This window comes from Heterodontus francisci, chromosome 33 (genome assembly GCF_036365525.1).
Source record: "Heterodontus francisci isolate sHetFra1 chromosome 33, sHetFra1.hap1, whole genome shotgun sequence".
Taxonomy (NCBI): Eukaryota; Metazoa; Chordata; class Chondrichthyes; order Heterodontiformes; family Heterodontidae; genus Heterodontus; species Heterodontus francisci.
In genome coordinates, this window is record NC_090403.1 from 16461584 (window position 1) to 16483426 (window position 21843).

A 21843-nucleotide genomic window follows, 5' to 3' on the forward strand; every position below is an offset into this window, starting at 1 on the left:
CAACAAACAAATTTCTCTGCAGCACCTGTGGAAGAGCCTGTCACTCCAGAATTGGCCTTTATAGCCACTCCAGGCGCTGCTTCACAAACCACTGACCACCTCCAGGCGCGTATCCATTGTCTCTCGAGATAAGGAGGCCCAAAAGAAAAGAATGTCAGGCTACTGCTTGACTATTCTGTGGGACAACTCTGCCAACTTTGGCACAAGTCCCCAGATGTTACTGAGGAGGACTTTACAGTGACTGGGCAGGGTGTGCCTTTACACTGTCCATTGACTAGGTCAGTGCCAGGTGATCCTTCTAGTTTTATTCTTAGAATTTTTCATAGATGTTGGATTCGACTGAGTGACTTTCTAGGCCACGTCAGAGGGCAGTTAAGAGTCAACCACATTGCTGTGGGTCTGGAGTCACATGCAGCCCAGTCAAGTAAGGATGACAGATTTCCTTCCCTAAAGGGCATTAGTGAACCAGATAGGTTTTTAGGAGAATCTGGTAGTTTCATGATCACCATTACTTACATTCGATTTTTATTTCCAGATTTATTTAAGTTCCCCAACTGCCATGGTGGGACTTGAGCCCATGTCTCTGGACACTATGCTATTATTCCCAACTTGTAGTCATGCAATCAGTATATATCCGATTGGGGGCATTTGCTGTAACAAGGAGCAGGAGTAGGCCATACAGCCCATAGATCCTACCCTGCCATTCAATATGATCATGGCTGCACTGCTTCTTCAACTCTACTTTCCCACATCCCTTGACTTCTTTTAGAGTCATAGAGAGATACAGCACTGAAACAGGCCCTTCGGCCCACTGAGTCTGTGCCAACCATCAACCACCCATTTTAACTAATCCTACATAAATCCCATATTCCCCACCACATCCCCACCTTCCCTCAATTCTCCTACCACTTACCTACAATAGGGGCAATTTACCTACCAACCTGCAAGTCTTTGGCTGTGGGAGGAAACCAGAGCACCCCACGGAAACCCACACAGTCACAGGGAGAACTTGCAAACTCTGCACAGGCAGTACCCAGAACTGAACCCAGGTGGCTGGAGCTGTGAGGCTGTGGTGCTAACTACTGCACCACTCTTTTATGCCCAAAAATCTATCATTCTCAGTCTTAAATATACTCAAGGTCTGAGGAGATTCACAACCCTCTGAGTGAAGAAATTTCTCCTCATCGCAGTTCTAAATGGCTAATCCCTTAATCTGGGACTATGCCCCCTAGTTTTAGACTCTCCAGCCAAGAGAAATAACCTCTTAGCATCTACCCTGATGAGCCCTCTAAAAATGTATACATTTCAAAGAGATCACCTCTCGTGCTTCTAAAGGCAAGACAATATCGGCCCATTCTATACAATCTCTCCTCATAGGATAGTCCTCTCATCCCAGGAATCAATCTGTTCACCTTTCTAAGGCAAGTGACGAAACCAGAACACTACAAAGTACTCCAGCTTCGGTCTCACCAAAGCCCAGTATAATTGCAGCAAGACTTCCACACTTTTATACTCCAACCCCCTTGCAACAAAGGCTAACATGCCATTTGCCTTCTTATCTACTTGCTTTTCTACATGTTAACTTTCTGTTATTCGTGTCCATAGACACCCAAATCCTTCTGAATATCAACATTGACAAGTCTCTCACCTCTTAAATAATCTGTTTTTCCAAAGTGGATAATTTCACACTTCCCTACATATATACCATCTGTCACCTTCTTATCCATTCACTTATCCCATCTATATCCCTTTGCATCCCCTCAAAATTGACTTTCCTAAGTAATAGAGAGCAGCAAGCATCAAGCTTGACCCCTGGTATATGCTCTGTTAGCTGACCTCAGGTTGAAGTTAGACAGAAGCCTGGCTCCTGATTGATATCTATTACCCCCACTGGAAAATGTGTGTGTGTGTGGATGTCACCTAAGGGCAGGTTGGGGTTGCCTGTGATGTCCTGTTTTATCAAATAACCTGTCAAAGCTCAGTGCAAGCAGAGAGGCCACTTGTGCTAAGTTATTGGCAGTCCGAAATTCCTCTGGAATTCATCAAGAAAAATGGATGGGAATAAAAGTGTTTACAGTGGTTTAGGTGGGGAAAAATAAATCAAATCCTTGCTCCGGCTAATTTCATCTTCTTGTGCAGGTCTGTTTTGCCAAGCTCCTCCAGAAGCTCCATGATTCGATTGAAGCATGTGAACTACCCAACTAAAAGCTCCGCAATGTTCCAGGAGAAGCTCGACTTCACCCTGTCTGATGCCCTCAATGCTGAGTTCAAGGAAACTCGGACCAATGAGAAGTTTGAGATGATGGAACTAAACGACCGCTTCGCCAGTTACATTGAGAAGGTTCGCTTCCTGGAGAACCAGAACAAGGTCCTGGTCACAGAGCTCAACCAGATCAAGGGGAAGGAGCCCAGCCGACTCGGGGATATGTACCTGGATGAGATCAGGGAGCTGCGGCACCAGATGGACCAGCTGAACAGCGCTAAGGCCCGTCTGGAGATCGAGAGGGACAATCTGCTGGAGGATCGGAACAACCTGAAACAGAGGTATGGGATCCCCAGATACACTGGGCTAGATTTTTGTCTCCTCCCTCTGAAGATTAACATGGTTGGGCGGATCGCGTGCCCATTCTAGAACTTCCCAATGGGATGAGAATTGGGCAGGGTCTAATGGGCATGCACTTCGTCTGAACAGAATGATGAAAACCTGCCCCCATTGTTAGAATCATCGAATCAAACAGTAAAGAAGGAGGCCATTCAACCCAGCATACCTGTGGCATCTCTTTGATATAGCTACCCAATTCATCCCACTCCCCTGCTCTTTCCTCATAGTTCTGTCAGTTCCTCCATTTCAAGTATTTATTCAATTCCCTTTTGAAAGTTATTATTGATTCTGCTTCCATCACCTTTTCAGGCAGTGCATTCCAGATCAGAACTCACTGCATAAAAATAAAATTTCTCCTCATCTCCCCTGTGGTTCTTTTGCCAATTATCTTAATTCTGTGTCCTCGGATTACCAACCAGCTTATCATCTGGCAAATTACTCTGGCAGAACAGCTAATAATCTGTTCTGAATTATTTTCTAAAGTTTGTTTCCTCCTATGTGTATGAGGGACATTCTCCTTTGGGGTTTTCATCTGTTTCCTTCCCTCTTGTCAGCCTCTGCAAGGCTGCACACTGCTGGGAAGGAGGTGGATCATTGACTGCAGATCAGCACCTCTGCCATTCCTGCCTGCCAGTTAGAGGCTGTGTAACTAGTGTGCTGGTGCCAACTCACTTGTGAAGCTCTATCCCCCACCTGAAGAGCTTCTCCCATTCTCATTTGGTGCTTTCCCTACTGATGATTCAGAGATGGAAGAATGTGGAATCACCACAGCCCTTCTTCAAACTGCCACGACGCTGATTGGTGCTTTCAATTTAACTTCCCATCATATCATTGTCTAAACTTAACCAAAGCATCTGGGTTCCTAGAATCTGCAGATTTTCTATTCCTTTCCCCTCTTGGCTACACAAACAACATTTTGTTCAAGGCTGAAGCTCTGTGAATAAAGTACATAGAAAACAGTTCCAAACAGCTTGGCTAGGAACATGGGTTGTGCAGTGGGTTAGAGTCTGACCTTCCATGTCTGAGGCCTGCTTGTATAGATTGTACGTTAAATGAGTTGGTCAGTGTCAATCCAGCTTCAAGGAGGCCTGTGCCTACAGCATCACAGATCCCAGGAAAATTGGTGGTGTCATTAATAGTGAGGAGGAAAGCCTTAGATTACAGGACGATGGAGATGGGCTGGTAAGATGGGCGGAGCAGTGGCAAATGGAATTTAATCCTGAGAAGTGTGAGGTGACGCATATTGAGAGGACTAACCAGGCCAGGGAATATACAATGGATGGTAGGACTCTAGGAAGTACAAAGGGTCAGAGGGACCTTGGTGTACTTGTCCATAGATCACTGAAGGCGGCAGCACAGGTAGATAAGGTTGTTAAGAAGGCATATGGGATACTTGCCTTTATTAGCCGAGGCATAGAATATAAGAGCAGGGAGGTTATGATGGAGCTGTATAAAATGCTAGTTAGGCCACATCTGGAGTATTGTGTACAGTTCTGGTCACCACACTATAGGAAGGATGTGATTGCACTGGAGAGGGTGCAGAGGAGATTCACCAGGATGTTGCCTGGGCTGGAGTATTTCAGCTATGAAGAGAGACTGGATAGGCAAGGGTTGTTTTCCATAGAGCAGAGGAGGCTGAGGGTGGACCTGATTGAGGTATACAAAATTATGAGATAGGGTAGATAGGAAGAAACTCTTTCCCTTAGTAGAGGTGTCAATAACCAGGGAGCATAGATTTAAAGTAAAGGGCAGGAGGTTTAGAGGGGATTTGAGGAAAAATCTGGGTGGTTGGAATCTGGAATGCACTGCCTGAAGGGGTGGTAGAGGCAGGAACCCTCACATTTAGAAGTATTTAGATGAGCACTTGAAACACCATAGTATACAAGGCTACGGGCCAAATGCTGGAAAATAGGATTATAATAGATAGGTGCTTGATGGCTGGTGCAGACATGGGGGGGGGGGGGGGGGGTGGGGGGCAGCAAAGGGCCTGTTTCTGTGTTGTATAACTCTAAAGACTCTATAAAACCATCCCTAATTCAGCACCAGGGAGATTGTGGTCTAGTGGTAATGTTATTGACCAGTAATTCAGCAGCCCACACTAATGATCTGTGGACATGAGTTCAAATCCCTGGTTCACTAAGGGAAGGAAATCTGCCTTCCTTACCCAGCCTGTGACTCCAGACCCACAGCACTGGGGTTGTCTCTTAACTGCCCTCTGAAATGGCCAAACAAGCTACTCAGTTGTACCAAACTACAACAGAAAATTCATAAAGGAATAAAACTGGATGGGCCACCCAGTATTGACCTAAGCACCGGAAATGAGAATGGCACACCCTGCCAAATGAACCCTGCAAAGTCCTCCTCAGTAACATCTGAGGACTTGTGCCAAGATTGGGAGAGCTGTCCCACAGACTAGTCAAGCAACAGCCTAACATAGTCATACTCACCAAATCATACCTTACAGACAATGTCCCAGACACCGCCATCACCATCCCTGGATATGCCCTGTCCCACCGGCAAGACAGACGTACCAGATGTGGCAGCACAGTGGTATACAGTCAAGAGGGAGTTGCCCTGGGAGTCCTCAACATTGACTCAGGACCCCATGAAGTCTCACGGCATCCGGTCAAACGTGGGCAAGGAAACTTCCTGCTGATTACCACCTACCATCCCCCCTCAGCTGATGAATCAGTACTCCTCCATGTTGAACACCAATTGGAAGAAGCACTGAGAGTAGCAAGGGCACAGAATGTACTCTGGGTGGGGGACTTCAATATCCATCACCAAGAGTGGGCTCGGTAGCACCACTACTGACCGAGCTGGCCGGGTCCAAAAGGACAGAGCTGCTCGACTGGGTCTGCGGCAGGTGGTGAGGGAGAAACCTACTTGACTTCATCCTCTCCAATCTGCCTGTTGCAGATGCATCTGTCCACGTCAGTAGTAGTAGGAGTCACCACTGCAAAGTCCTTGTGGAGACAAATGTCTTCACATTGAGAATACCCACCATCATGTTGTGTGACACTACCATCGTGCTAAATGGGATAGATTTTGAACAGATCTAGCAATGCAAAACTAGGCATCCATGAGGCACTGTGGGCCATCAGCAGCAGCAGAATTGTATTCAACCACAATATGTAACCTCATGGCCCGGCATATCCCCACTCTACCGTTACCATCAAGCCAGGCAACCAACCCTGACTCAATGAAGAGTGCCAGAAAGCAAGCCAGGAGCAGCACCAGGCATACCTAAAAATGAGGTGTCAGCCTGGTGAAGCTACAACCCAGGAATACTTGTGTGCCAACAGCAGAAGCCGCATGCAATAGACAGAGCTAAGCGATCCCACAACCAATGAATCCGATCTAAGCTCTGCAGTCCTGCCACATCCAATCATGAATGGAGATGGACATTAAAGAACTGACAGGAGGAGGAGGTTCCACAAATATCCCCATCCTCAATGTTGGGGGAGCCCAGCACATCAATGCAAAAGACAAGGCTGAAGCATTTGCATCCATCTTCAGCCAGAAGTGCTGAGTGGATGATCCATCTCGGCCTCCTCCTAAGGTCCCCAGCATCACAGATGTCAGTCTTCAGCCAATCCTATTCAGAGATATCAAGAAATGGCTGAAGGCACTGGATACTACAAAGGCTATGGGCCCTAACAAAATTCCAGCAATAGTACCGAAGACTTGTGTTCCAGAACTTGCCACACCCCTAGCCAAGCTGTTCCAGTATAGCTACAAGACTGGAATCTACCTGGAAATGTGGAACATTGCGCAGGTATATCCTGTACACAAAGCAGGACAAATCCAACCCGACCAGTTACCACCCTATCAGTCTAATCCCGCTCATCAGCAAAGTGATGGAAGGGGTCGTCGACAGTACTATCAAGCGGCGCTTGCTCAGCAATAACCTGTTTACTGACACTCAGTTTAGGTTCCGCCGGGGCCACTCAGCTCCTGGACCTCATTACAGCCTTGGTCCAAACATGGACAAAAGAGCTGAACTCAAGAGGTGAGCTGAGAGTGACTGGCCTTGACATCAAGGCAGCATTTGGCCGAGTATGGCATCAAGGAGCCCTAGCAAAACTGGACTCAATGGGAATCAGGGGGAAAATTCTCCGCTGGCTAGAGTTATACCTAGCACAAAGGAAGATGGTTGTCATTGTTGGAGGTCAATCATCTCAGTCCCAGGACATCACCGCAGGAATTCCTCAGGACAGTCCGAGGCCCAACCATCTTCAGCTACTTCATCAATGACCTGCCCTACATCATAAGGTCAGAAGTGGGGATGTTTGCTGATGATTGCACAATGTTCAGCATCATTTGTGACTCCTCAGATACTGAAGCAGCCCATGTTGTTATGACCAGGTGAGAAAGGGGTCTCGGGGTTCCCTCTCAGCTTTTTCCTGGTTTGGCCGTAACGGGGTTTAATTTTTAAAACATCGTGTTTTAGCTTCCCCTCAGTGAATCCTTGTTCACTGCTCTCCGATTGTAATGGCAAAGAGAAGAACCAGACGGGTTTTCTTAGATTTAAACAACAAAAAGGTTTATTAACAAGAAGGTTTATTAACCTTAAAACTCTAATTTGGTTAAAACTACTACGAATACGTGATGTGACCACGCTAGCACGCATATGTGATGAACACACACACAGACAGAGCCAGAAAGGGAGAAAGAATGAAGGGGAAAGGTTTGAAGCAATAGCTGGAGTTCATTTACTGTCTTTTGAGTTTGATGTAAAATCTTTGGTTGCAGTTAAATCTTGCTGTCTTGGTGGGGCCCATTGCACGCTTTCAAACTTGTTTTGATGGTTTTCTGACTTCTGGAAATTCAGTTGCAGGCTGACTTCAAAACTGTTTTGTGAACACAATTCAAAGCAAACCTGGGCCAGCAGGCCAGTCATGTGACTAGCTCTTTTTTTCAGGACAACCTACCCAGTGAGGTTTTGCGGATTCTTTCAATCTTCATAATAGACATCCTAAGTAGGGGGCTGGAATACTAACTTTCACACAATGTCTTGTGATCAAAATCCATTTGGTTAATTGAATCAGGGAGCAGTTCCATTGTTTTCTCCAGGCAATTGTCTCTTAGAATGCTAATATTTCTGGCCACTGTCCTGTTAGAATGTAGGTGCAGCCATGTTTTCAGTCCAGTAAGTGTTTAAAATTAATGTTCCATATGACAAAATTAATATGCCTCATTCTTGGCAGATGTGGTTTTCCTCACAATGTCCATATGCAGCAAGACCTGGACAACATCCAAGTTTGGGCTGATAAGTGGCAAGTAACATTTGTGCCACACCAGTGCCAAGCAATGACCATCTCCAACAAGAGAGAATCTAACCATCTCCCCTTGATGTTCAATGGTATTACCATCGCTGAATCCCCCACTATCAACATCCTGGGGGTTACCATTGACCAGAAACTGAACTGGACCAGCCACATAAATGCTGTGGCTGCAAGAACAGGTCAGAGGCTGGGAATTCTGCGGCAAGTAACTCACCTCCTGTCTCCCCAATGCCTGTCCAAGGCATAAGTCAGGAGTGTGATGGAATACTCTCCAATTGCCTGGATGGGTGCAGCCCAACAACACTCAAGAAACTCAACATCATCCAGGACAAAGCAGCCCACTTGATTGGCACCCCGTCCACCACCTTCAACAGTCACTCCCTCCAGCACCAATGCACAGTGGCAGCAGTGTGTACTATCTACAAGGTGCACTGCAGCAACTCACCAAGGTTCCTTTGACAGCACCTTTCAAACCCACAGCCTTTACCACTCAGAAGGCCAAGGGCAGCAGATGCATAGGAACACCACCACTTGCAAGTTCCCCTCCAAGCCACACACTATCCTGACTTGGAACTGTATCGCTGTTCCTTCACTGTTGCTGGGTCAAAATCCTGGAACATCCTTCTGAACAGCACTGTTGGTGTACCTCCACCCCAAACACTGCAGCAGTTCAAGAAGACAGCTCACCACCACCTACTCTAGGGCAATTAGGGATGGGCTATAAATGCAGGCCTCGCCAATGATGCCCACATCCCATAAATGAATTTTTTTTTTAAAGGCTAATGTTCCGACTCCTCCATTATGACCTACCAGAGGTTGCGGGAGGGAGATGCCCTGGGAATCCTCAACGTGGATTCCTTCCCCAGGAAGTCTCATAGCATTGTGTCAAACATGGGCAAGGAAAACTCCTGATGATTACCACCTACTGCCCTCCCTCAGCTGATGAATCAGTGCTCCTCATGTTGAACACCACTTGGAAGAAACACTGAGGGTAACAAGGGCACAGAATGTACTCTGGGTGGAGAACATCAATCACCATCACCAAGAGTGCCTTGGTAACACCACTACTGACCAAGCTGGCTGAGTCATGAAGGACATAGCTACCAGACTCTGCTTGCGGCAGGTAGTGAGGGAAATACCTACATAACTTCATCCTCACCAATCTACTTGACGCAGATCCATCTGTTCACAACATTATTAGTAAAAGTGACCGCCGCACAGTCCCAACCTCACACTAAGGATATTGTCCATCGTGTTGTGTGGCACTACAACAGTGCTAGATGGGATTGATTTCAGAACAGATCTACCAGCACAAAACTGGGCATCCATGAGGTGCTGTGGACCATCATCAGCAGCAAAACTGTATTCAACCACTATCTGTAACCTCATGGCCTGGCATATCCCTCACTCTACCATTGGAGGAAAAGGACAAAGAACGATCCAGAATAAGAATAATTAACTGGGGGAAAGCCAACTTCAAAATGGGGTAAGAATGGAGCTGGGGCAAATAAATTGGAGGCAAAGGCTGGTAGGAAAAGCAGTAGATGAACAATGGACTACCTTCAAAAAAGAGATTGTGCCTGAACTATCAAGGTATGTTCCCTTGAAGAGGAAAGGTAGGGTAAACCAATCCAGAACCCCCGGATGACAAAAGAGGTAGAGATTAAGAGAAAGAAGAAAAAGTGTGCTTATGACAGCTGTCAGGTAGAAAATATTACTGACAACCTGGTTGAGTATAGAAGGCCCAGTGGGGAAGTGAAAAGCAAATAAAGAAAAGCAAAGAGAGTATAAAAAGAGACTAGCAGTTAAAATTAAAGGAAATTCCAAAGTTTTCTAATAGACATATAAATAGTAAAAGGGTGGTAAAAGGAGAAGTGAGGCTGATTAGGGACCAAAAAAGGGCATGACTGAGATATTAAATGAATACTTTGCATCTGTCTTTACTGAGGAAGACGATGCTACCCAGGAAATGGTGAAAGAGGAGGTAATTCAGACACTAGAAGGTTCAAAATTTGAAAAGAGGTGGTATTAGATGGGCTGTCTGTACTTAAAGTGGATAAGGCACCAGGACCGATGAGGTGCCTCCAAGGATACTGAGGCAAGTGACAGTGGAAATTGCAGAGACTCTGGCCATAATTTTTCAGTCCTCCTTAGGCTCGGGGGTAGTGCCAGAGGACATTGCACCCTTGTTCAGAGAAGGTTGTAAAGAAAAGCCCAGCAACTACAGGCCAATCAGTTTAACTTGGATGATAGGGAAAATTCTAGAAAGAATAATTCGGGACAAATTAATAGTCACATGGACAAATGTGGATTAAAGAAAGCCAGCATGGATTGCTTAAGGGAAAAATCATGCTTAACTAACTTTCTGGAATTTTTTGAGGAGGTAACAAAGAGGGTTGATGAGGGTATTGCTGTTGATGTGGTGTATGTGGACTTCCAAAAGGCATTTGATTCAGTGCCCCACAACAGACTTGTGAGCAAAGTTATAGCTCATGGAATAAATGGGACAGTAGCAACATGGATACGAATTGGCTGAGTGACAGGAACAAAGTGTAGTTGTTTTTCAGGCTGGAGAAAAGTTTGTAGTGGAGTTCCCCAGGGGTCAGTGTCATAGAGTCACTTACGGCACAGAAGGAGGCCATTCGGCCCATCAAGTCCATGCTAGCTCTCCATGGAGCTGTGCTGTCACTCCCACTCCCCAGCTTGATTTTCCCATAGCTCTAAGTCTATTTCTCTCAGGTGGCCATCTAATTTCTTCTTCAAGTCTTTGATCATCTCCACTTCCACCACCCTTGTGGGCAGTGAGTTTCAGGTCATTACCACCCGCTGCGTAAAAAAAAGTGCTTCCTCCTCCCCCTGTATCTTTAGCCCAAAACTGTTGGGACCCTTGCTTTTCCTGATATATATTAATGACCTAGACCTTGGTGTAAAGGGCACAATTTCAAAATTTGCAGATGATACAAAACTTGGAAGCATTGTGAACTATGAGGAGGATAGTGTAGAACTCCAAAAGGACATAGACAGGTTTGTGGAATGGGCAGACAGGAAGCAGATGAAGTTCAATGCGGAGAAATGTGAATTGATTCATTTTTGGTAGGAAGAACATGGAGAGACAATATAGAATAAAGGGTACAATTCTAAAGGGAGCAGAGGGACCTCGGTGTATATGTGCATAAATCATTGAAGGTGGCAGGACAGTTGAGAGATCGGTTAATAAAGCATACAGTATCCTGAGCTTTATTAATCGGGGCATAGAGTACAAGAGCAAGGAAGTTATGTTGATCTTGTATAAGACACTAGTTCAGCGTCAGCTGGAGTATTGCATCCAATTCTGGGCGCCGCACTTTAGGAAAGATGTGAAGGCATTGGAGAGAGTACAGACAAGATTCATGAGAATGGTTCCAGGGATGAGGAATTTCAGTTATGAAGATAGATTGGAGAAGTTAGGACTGTTTTCCTTGGAGAAGAAAAGGCTGAGAGGTGATTTGATAGAGGTATTCAAAATCATGAGGTGTCTGGACAGAGTAGATAGAGAGAAACTGTTACCACTCGTGAAAGGATCGAAAATGAGAGGACACAGATTTAAAGTAATTGGGAAAAGAAGCAAAAGTGACATGAGGAAAAACATTTTCACGCAGCGAGTGGTTCAGGTCTGGAATGCACTGCCTGAGTGTGGGGGAGGCAGGTTCAATTGAAGCATTCAGCAGGTAATTAGACAGTTAGAATGTGCAGGGTTCTGGAGTGAAGGCGGTGGAGTGGCACGAGGTGAAAAGATGGTGCAGATCCGATGGGCCAAGTGGCCGCCTTCTGCACTGTAACCATTCTGATTCTGTGATTACCATCAAGCCGGGGGATCAACCCTGGTTCAATGAGGAGTGTAGGAGAGCATGCCAGGAGCAGCACCAGGCATACCTAAAAATGAGGTGTCTGGTGAAGCTACAACACAGAACTACATGCATGCTAAACAGCAAAAACAGCATGCGATAGACAGGGCTAAGTGATCCTACAACCAATGGATCAAATCAAAGCTCTGCAGTCCTGCCACATCCAGTGGAGAATGATGGTGGACAATTAAACAACTAAGGAGACTCCACAAATATCCCCATCAATGATGGGGGAGCCCAGCACATCAGTGCAAAAGACATAGCTGAAGCATTTGCAGCAATCTTCAGCCAGGAGTGCTGCGTGGATGATCCATCTCCGCCTCCTCCTGATGTCCCCAGCATCACAGATGCCAGACTTCAGCCAATTTGATTCACTTCATGTGACATCAAGAAACAGCTGAAGGCACTGGATACTGCAAAGACTATGGGCCCTGACAACATCCTGACAGTAGTACTTGAAGACTTGTGCTCCAGAACTAGCCACATCCCTAGCCAAGCTGTTCCAGTACAATTACAACACTAGCACCTATCCGGCCATGTTGAAAATTGCCCAGGTGTGTCCTGTCCACAAAAAGTGGGTCAAATCCAATCCGGTCGATTACTGCTCCCTTAGTTCACTCTCAATCATCAGCAAAATGATAGAAGGTGTCATCGACTGTGCTATCAAGTGGCACTTACACAGTAATAACCTGCTCATCGATGCTCAGTTTGGGTTCCACCAGAGCCACTCAGCTCCTGACCTCATTGCATCCTTGTTCCAAACAATGGCAAAGGAACAGAATTCAAAGTTGAGATGAGAGTGACTGCCCTGACATCAAAGCAACATTTGACCGAGTATGGCATCAAGGAGACTTAACAAAATTGAAGCCAATAGGAATCAAGAAAAAAGATTTCCAGTTGGAGTCATACTGAGCACAAAGGAAGATAGTTTTGGTTATTGGAGGCCAATCATCTCAGCCCAAGGATATCACTGCAGGAGTTCCTCAGAGCCTAGGCCCAACCATCTTCAGCTGCTTCATCGATGACCTTCCCTTCAACATAAGGTCATAAGTGGGGATGTTCGCTGATGATTGAACAGTGTTCAGTACCATTCACAGCTCCTCCGATACTGAAGCAGCCCATGTTCATATGTCCAGCAAGGCCTGGACAACATTCAGGCTTGGGCTGATAAGTGGCAAGTAACATTTGCGCCTCACAAGTGCTAGGCAATGACCATCTCCAACAAGAGAATCTAACCATCTCCCCTTGACATTCAACAACATTACTATCGCTGAATCCCCCACGATCAACATCCTGGGGGTTAGCATTGACCAGAAACTGAACTGGAGTAGTCATATAAATACTATGGCTACAAGAGCAGGTCAGTGGCTTCCTTTCAAGCCACACACCATCCTAACTTGGAACTAAATTGCTGTTCCTTCACTGTCGCTGGGTCAAAATCCTGGAACTCCCTTAACAGCACTGTGAATGTACCTACACCACAGGGACTGCAGCGGTTCAAGAAGGCAGCTCACCACCACCTTCTCAAGGGCAGTTAGGGATGGGCAATAAATGCTGGTCTGGCCAGCGATGCTCACAACCCATGAAAGAATAAAACAAAATCAATTGCCAATCTCTCTCTGGCTTTGTATGCAATGGGAAAATGTTACACTGGTGCAGTAAGGGCTGCCCTTCTTGTGTTATACCTGTAGAATGTTTTTGGGGCAGTATAAAGGGATCTTTGCTCCAAATTTGAATATGCTGTACATCCCTGATGTTCACATCGGTACCCAAAATGGAGAGAGCTTCATTGCTCAGATTCCTTAATGCAAAAAAAAATTAGAATGCAGCTCACTACAAGTTCTGTTCCTCATTCCATCTACCTGAGCCAGGTACTTGAATCTCACACCATCATCTATCTGAAATCATCTTCTGACACTCACCAGTTGACTATCTTGCTCAAGCCAAGAGAGTGGAACTGCCGCCTCCTGGGCTGAGCCCTGTGTCCAGATTCCAGGTAGCACTGGACACTCTTGGGTTGGCCATCACCCACATGACCGGTTGAAGTTAAACTAAAGGGGTATTGTTGCCTGGCAAAGAATGCAATGGCAACTGCTGGAGAATCTCCGAACACACCAAGCAGTTACCAATGGGTTACCCAATATGGCACCAAACGCCAGACTCGCCACAAATTCTTCAGTTCCATTGATGCAGTTCGAGTTTTTGGAGCATAAGATTCTCTTTATTTTTAAGCCATTTTCTTCCTGACAAGTTGCTTAGATCCCCTTACGCACACTGACATCCCCAATCCTTGCCAATTGCTGTTTTCAACCCAGCCTCTAGCAGTACTCAAAAATGCTGCCATACAACTTTCCCGTCTAACGAAGTGGCTTGGACAGACACGTCACCTGTTGGAAAAATAACAATGCGAGCAAAGATCTCACACCCTATCACTTAGTGTTGCCACAAATTGAAGACCCAGTGTCCTGTGGCATCTATTCTTACAGAATGTGCTTCAAAGAGAAGCTTCTACTAGAAAATACCACAAATCAGTGGTGGCATCTCAGTGTGTTTGATCAACGCGCTGTCCACTGAGAACAGGCAGGTCATTAACGTTCAGGGACTGGAATGAATGCAAGTCACCATGGCGACAATGCTTCTCTGTCAAACAAGAGGCCACCAATCCTCCAGCAAAATATTGGCCTTAGAAGGGGTAAAGTGCAGATTTACCTGAGCTTAAAGGGTTAAATTATAAGAACAGTTTGCGTAATAGTGGCTTGCAATCCCTAGAGTTTAGAAGTTTGTTGGGTGATCTAATTGAGGTGTGTACAATGAGCAAAGGATTCGATCGGGTAGATACAGAGAAACTATTCCCTCTAGTGAAGGAATCCAGAACAAAAAGCATAAGCTTAAAATTAGAGTCAAGCCATTCCAGAGTAAAATCAGGAGGTAATTCTTTACAAAGGATAGGAAAAATCTGGAACACTCGACCCAAAAGGTGAGGATGCTGGGGAACAATTGAAGCTTTCAAGACTAAGATCGATAGATTCTTATTAGGGTAAGAATATTAACAGCACAGAAACAGGCCATTCGGTCCAACCGGTCTATACTGCATGTGGGCCTCGTCCCACTCTACTTCATCTAATCCTGTCAAAGGTTATGGATAAATGGATTTGAGGTACAGATCAACCATGATCTGATTGAATGGTGGAATAGGCGCAAAGAGCCAAGAGATCTCCTCCTGTTCCTATGTGGCATTTTTCTTCTGTTTCCCACACAACCATCCTATGACCTCCATGGCAGTTTTATTGTGTGGGAGAATGCCCACTAGTTACTAGGTGGAGCCTGCCAAACTCATTTCACTCGGACCTTTAAAGCAGGAGACTTATTAATCACATCCATCAGGCTAGAGGTGAATCCAGATCCCAGAGGTAAAAGGTCGGTCAGTGTCTGACCCATTCCCCCCGCTCTGTGTGAAGTTTGACATTGGGGGAGTGAGTGGATGGCGGATAGTTTCCAGTTTGGCACAGGTGTAATACTGGTGATTGTGGGTCAGCATCCATGATACACACCACCCAATCTTCCATCCTATCGAACCATAGAACAAGTACGGCACAGAAGGAGGCCATTCAGCCTATCGTGTCCGTGCCAGCTGAAAAAACTAGCCGCCCAATCTAATCTTCAAGAATAAGAGATGAGAAACCATCTTCCCAGCAATACAATAATGGATTCCCAGATTCAGGTTTAAAATCGGGCTGGATCAATATGTGTTGAGAAAGGGGGATTGAAAGTGAGAGGTTTCATTAACAGCGCTGCTCAATATTTCAAGAGGATTTCGGGGAAATAAGTGTGCGTTTGAGGATCTACAGGCGGTGGAATCCAATTAATTAATTAATCCCAATTACTTAATGCACAATACTGTATCAATCACTGTGATTTTTAAAACTTGTTTCTAATTACCTCACCCTTTTCTCCCCTCCCCTCTCCTTCTGGAGGTGCACACAGTTCGATAGACCCTGTCAGCCCCTCACCTCCCACAAACGAAATCATCAATAGTGCCCTGTGGTAATGGGTCTACCACAGAGGCTTATTTACCCCCTTCCTCACCCTGTGCACCAGACACAGAGAGAGTTTCAGCCCACACTAGGCAGTCAGTAGCTGTCCAGGTACATCATGATCAGAATGGCCATCCTACCCCCATTTGGGATAATCAACATACAACACCCGTTGAAGTGAAGTAGACTCTGATTGCCAAATAGTCCTCAGTTGAAACAGTCGGGGAAACCTATGTCTGGTTGTGGCTGAGGCACAATGATAACCCAGTACAGAGGGAGCTTTACTCTGTATCTAGCCTGTGCTGTACCTGCCCTGGGACAGTGTAGAGGGAGTTTTACTCTGTCAGAAGGTGTCAGTTGGTAGCACTGTCACATCTGAATCACAAGGTTCCAGTTTCAAAGTCCCACTCCAGAGCTTGAGCACAAAAATCAAGGCTGACACTGCAATGCAGTACTGAGGGTGCGCTGCACTGTCAGTGGTGCCATCTTTCAGATGAGACGTTAACCGAAGCCCCATGTACCTGCTCAGGTGGATGTAAAAGATCCCATGGCATTATTTTGAAGAAGGATTATCCCCAGTGTTTTGGCAGATATTTATCCCTCAATCAACATCACAGAAAACTGATTGCCACATTGCTGTTTGTGGGTGTTTGCTGTGGGCAAATTAGCTGCTGCGTTTTCTACATTACAACAGTGAAATATCACTTCAAAAATACTTCATTGGTTTTTAAAGTGCTTTGAGATGTCTGGTGGTCATGAAAGATGCTATATAAATGTAAGTCTTTTTTTTGTATATAACCGATGGTGTACCTGCCTTGGGAGTGATTGACACTAAATACCTGAAATGGAAAGTGATTCAGTACACAGCTCTAACATCCTTACGTTTGATGACTATGAAGATAAGTGATTAAAAAAGCTTTACAGTTTGTAAAATCATGCTCCATCAGCCATGATTCTCTGTTACAAGTCCCAGAGGAAGAAGCAGCATATCTACCAGCAGAGGGCAGCCCTGGGCAAACCCTAGACTCAGCCTATTCAACAGCAGCCCCATATAGTTCATCCTGGAGCTGTGGGTCAACCGTAGCTGTGGCAGGGCTGGGGTAGGGGGATGGTACCAAAGGCACAATGAGCCATTGATAAAAATAGAGATATCCTGTTTCTCTGCAGCAGCAGTGAATCGATCAGAGTGAAGAAGGGGATTTTTAGCAACGGGGCCTGTGTGTGTAGGAGGCCTGGGAGTGGCCCATCTGTTACTGGACATTGAGGGAATATAAAAACAGCAAGTGCTCACTTAAGCCTAAAAAAATCACAGAAGCATTCCTTTAAAGTGCAGTTTTTATGTTAATATAATTTAAAGGGCCTGTCCACCTGAAGTTGAGCACAGGAGGAAAGGGAAAAATTAAATTTTCACTGCAATAATGTTTTGGGAAAGGGTTTATTTCACTGTGAATGACATTGCTGCAGTTTGTGCTGTAAATCAATGGAAGAACTTTTATTTTCTTCGAACACCTTCTGCAAAACTCATGGGCAACTCTAACCTGCAACTGCACAAACCACAGCAGATGTGGATAGTTGATGCACAACCAAAAATTAAAAACTCTCCAGTGTGTGACTGTGCTCACCCAATAACAGACCATGGAACAAATAACGAGTTGATGCCCAATTCACAAACACGAAGGAGGCATCACAGTGACACACTCCGCTCCTCCTGCTGCAGTTATCTGACTTAACCACCTGAATGTGAAATTATTGATGTTGCTCTGCATCTCCATCCGCCACAAGAAAGAGAGACTCCTTTAAGAAATCTTGTGAAACCTACCTGTGATATAAAGTGCTGCCCCACTAAATCGAACATCCACTGTAGTGGGGACAGATTTAAACTGGTAAATGAAAACTTTACAAAGGGATAAATGAAGATTTCAAATAGACAGCATGGAAGGAAGGGGAAAGGTTGGGTAATGGAGGTGGCGAGTTTAATTGCAGTAAAGAAAAATTGTGAATGAACTGAGGCAAGGAGACTAATAGGTGAGGGAATTTAGAGTGAAGAAAAAGCCCCAAGAGCTGTTTTTATAGTCAATGCTAGAAGTATTAAAATTGAGGAATTTAGGAGCTACTGGGGATGAAATGTAGCAACTGGAGACCTGACTGCATCAGGACAAGACTGGGCACCAGTGTACTGGGATATTGGAACCACAGAAAGACAAGATGCTAGGGACTGGGTTACGCAAAATTGCCCACTCCCCAATCAAACCAATAATATCCACCGGAGCAGAAATGAAGACCCCCAAAAGCTCAGGACAAATTTCTCTGTGTCCTGCAAGGACTACAGCCCAGGCAAGCACTAACTTTCCCACCCATGGAGCCCTCCAGATCCTTGTGCCCAAGCTAAGTGCCAGCTTCCTGCTTCTGGGCTGCTTAATCTTCACGCTTATCAGCCAGGAGTTAAAATCCCAGTACTGTTTAGGCAAGCACAGAAGTGAATTTGTGCATAGCAAAATCCCAGAAACAGCAAATAACCACTCAACCATTCATGTGGTGTTGACTTGTGACTCCTTTCTCCCCTCAGCCAAGATTTTGGCTTCAACAAGGCTAACTTTGCAAAAGGAATTGGTTGGAATAATGGAGGAGAGATTATTAGTTTGTGATTTGATGGACCAAGAATGGAATTTATTCAAGAAGGTAACTAGTGGATCACAAAGTGATGAAGTACCACATAAAATGCTAGTTAACAAAATTAAGGCTCATCGAATAGGAGGGTCAGCATTCAATTGGATAAAAAATTGGCTTACGGAATACAGAAAGTCATTGTAAATGGTTATTTTTCATACTGGAGGATGATAGACAGTGGAGTGCACCAAGGGTCAGTGATAGGACCACTGCTTTTTTTGCTATATATAAATGACTTGGATCTTGGAATACAGATTAGAATTTCAAAATTTGCCGATGACACCAAACCTGGAGTAGGGGCAAACAGCGAGAATGATAGGAACTGCCTGCAACAGGACATAGATAGGCTAGCAGAATGGGCAGACAAGTGGCAGATGGAATTTAATACAGACAAGTGTGAGGTGATGCATTTTGGCAGAAGGGATAGGGTGAGGCAATATAGACTTAATGGCACAGTTCTAAAGAGTGTGCAGGAACAGAGGGACCTGTGGGTGCATATGCATCTTTCTTCGAAGGGCATATTGATAGATTAGCAAAGCACATGGGATCTTGGGCTTCATAAATAGAGATGTTGAGTAGAAAAGCAGGGAAGTTATGCTGAACCTTTATAAAGCTCTGGTTAGGCCCCAACTGGAGTATTGTGTCCAGTTCTGGTCACCACACTTAAGGAAGGATGTGAGGGTCCTTGAGAGGGTGCAGAGGAGATTTAGCAGAATGGTTCCAGAGTTGGGGGGAGGGGGTGGTTTAATTACAAGATTAGGTTGGAAAAGCTGGGGTTGTTCTCCTTAGAACAAAGGAGATTGAGGGGAGATTTGATAGAGGTGTACAAGATTATGACAGGCTTGGATAAGTTAGACAAAGAAAAACTGTTCCCATTAACTGATGGTACAAGAATTAGGGAACACAGATTCAAGGTTTTGGGCAAGAGATGCAGGGAGAATGTGAGGAAGAACTTATTTTATGCAGCGAGTGGTAATAACCTGGAACTCGCTGCCCACAAGGGTGTTGGAAGCAGAGACAATCAATGATTTCAAAAGGAAATTGGATGGGCACTTGAAGGAAATAAACTTGCAGGGCTACGGGGATCGAGCGGGGGAGTGGGACTGACTGGATTGCTCTGCGGAGAGCCAGCATGGACACGATGGGCCGAAGGCCTCCTCCTGTTCCATAAATGGCTCTAAGGCTCTAAATCCCATATATACACCTGAAAGGCAAGGGAGAGCAGTCGGGGCAGTACACCAATAGACTAAGACTGGTTAGGGATCGTGTTAAGCAACAGAAGAATGGAAAAGGTTTGCACTAAGAATGAGGACTGTTGAGGCATAGGAAGCATCACAAGGAGACAGCGGGTAGAATGAAACAAACAGAAAACTTGAAGAAAATCTTGTAACTGGTGGAGAGTTTGATGAGGGAAAGAAAGTGGGAAAGGAGGAGGGGCCCTTTATAAAGAGGCTCAGATATAATCATACTGCAGGATAAGGACATGGTGGATACTGCGAGCTGAATATTTGTCCTTGGCCACCAAAGTAGAAAAGAAATAGAATATCAGAGATAAAGGGAAGATTAGGAAAGGAGGAGGCTAACGTGGGATAGTAAGAACAGAATGATCTAAAGGGTAAGATAAGAGTAAGAAGCTGGCTGATCCAGATGTTTCCATTGAAAAATAGGCAAAGGATCTCAGCCGCACGTTGGTTATAAACCACATTGGAATCAGATATAACATCAGAGGTTAAGACAATCACAAACTTTGCTCTTTCATTCAAAGAGGAGGGGGGGCACAGCAAATATTAGCTTAGCAACAGCAGTGGGAAAAGTGCCAGTATCCATTATTGAGAACAGGGTGAGTGAGCAGTTGTAAAGGCGTAATCTGATTAGGTAGAGTCAGCATGATGGTGTGATCAGATATCATCGTCTAATTATCCTAATGGCGTTCCGTGGTTGGGTTGCTAAGGTGACTGATAAAGGGGATCATTGGATGAGAAGCACATGGATTTTAAGAAGGCATTTGATAACTGGTCGTACGTAGTTGATTGGAGATCCTGGGTCACATGCAGAAAGCGTGTAAGTAAGGGCATTTGCAACTGGTGAGAAGATCCAGGTGTGTCCATGGGGAAACACTGTGCTCCCATTGAGAAACAAAACGCACTATTTCAGTAGCCTGAACTATTACAGTCGTAGCTGGGGATACTTGGTCTTCAACTGATTTAACAAAATCGCTCCCCCCACCACCACTCCCACCCCCCAAACTGTGTTTTTCAGATTACAGGATGAGATCAATCTGCGGACGGAAGCTGAGAACAACTTATCTGCGTACAGACAGGTAAGAAACTGTGTAAGAGGTCAAATCTCTGACGGGGCTCTGCGTGCACCAATGAAGAAATGCTGGGGATGAGGGGAAGGGATATCAGAGAGGTGAATTAGTGTCTGCAATAGCTGATTTTAAGTGCATGGCAATGGTGAAGATTGTGTCCTGGGCCACTTTATTGGACACTCGTGGGCAGGACTATGAATTGGGTGGAATAGGTACATTATTGAAAACCTCTGCAGTTAGAACCTACCTTAAGATACTTGAATGGAAGAAAATTCCAGAAGGTCTGTAAGGGGTGTACAATCCTCGCCAACAGATCTTCTTTCCAACGCTTCACCCATGTGATGCCTAAAGAGGAAATCTACTCCCTCCTGTCGACAACTGGGATTAAATTGTCACTGAAGAGAAGTTCTGTGAAATGTCTTTTGAGGGTTGATGGAACACTGCATGCTTTACCTCTGCACAATGGTTAAGCCTGAGACCGTTCAATCTTTTCAATAGCTGCCTATGAATGATGTGCATCCCCTTTCTGTTCCTGAAGGCTGTGGGAAATGGGTAGGGGCCTGAATCAGTGATACACATCTCCTGGCTGCTTTCCGTGGGAAACATAGGAATATAGGAGCAGGAGTAGGCCATTCAGGCCTTCGAGTCTGCTGCGCCATTCAATACGATCATGACTGATCATCCACTTCAATGCCTTTTTCCTACACTATCCCCATATCTGCTTATACCATTTGTATTTAGAAATCTGTCAATCTCTACTTTAAACATACTCAATGACTGAGTTTCCACAGCCCTCTGGGGTAGAGAATTCCAAAGATTCACAACCCTCTGACTAAAGAAATTTCTTCCTCATCTCTGTCCCAAGTCATTTCCCCCTTATTTTGAAATTGTGTCCCCTGGTTCTAGACTCCTCAACCAAGGGAGACATCTTAGCATCTACCCTGTCTATCTCTTTAAGTATCTTGTAGGTTTCAATGAGATCACCTCTCATTCTTCAAAACTCTAGAGAATACAGGCCCAGTTTCCCCAGTCTCTCTTCATAGGACAGTCCCGCCAT

General features: G+C 45.2%; 1 protein-coding gene across 1 annotated transcript in view; it reads left to right on the top strand.

Moving 5' to 3' along the window:
• gfap (glial fibrillary acidic protein) overlaps positions 1-21843 on the top strand; it is a 58792-nt gene that overhangs the window by 10232 nt on the left and 26717 nt on the right. The window contains exons 2-3 of the mRNA XM_068012926.1: positions 2140-2544; positions 20735-20795. Of these exons, the coding sequence (XP_067869027.1) occupies positions 2140-2544; positions 20735-20795 (466 nt within the window). The remainder of the gene's footprint in view (positions 1-2139; positions 2545-20734; positions 20796-21843) is intronic.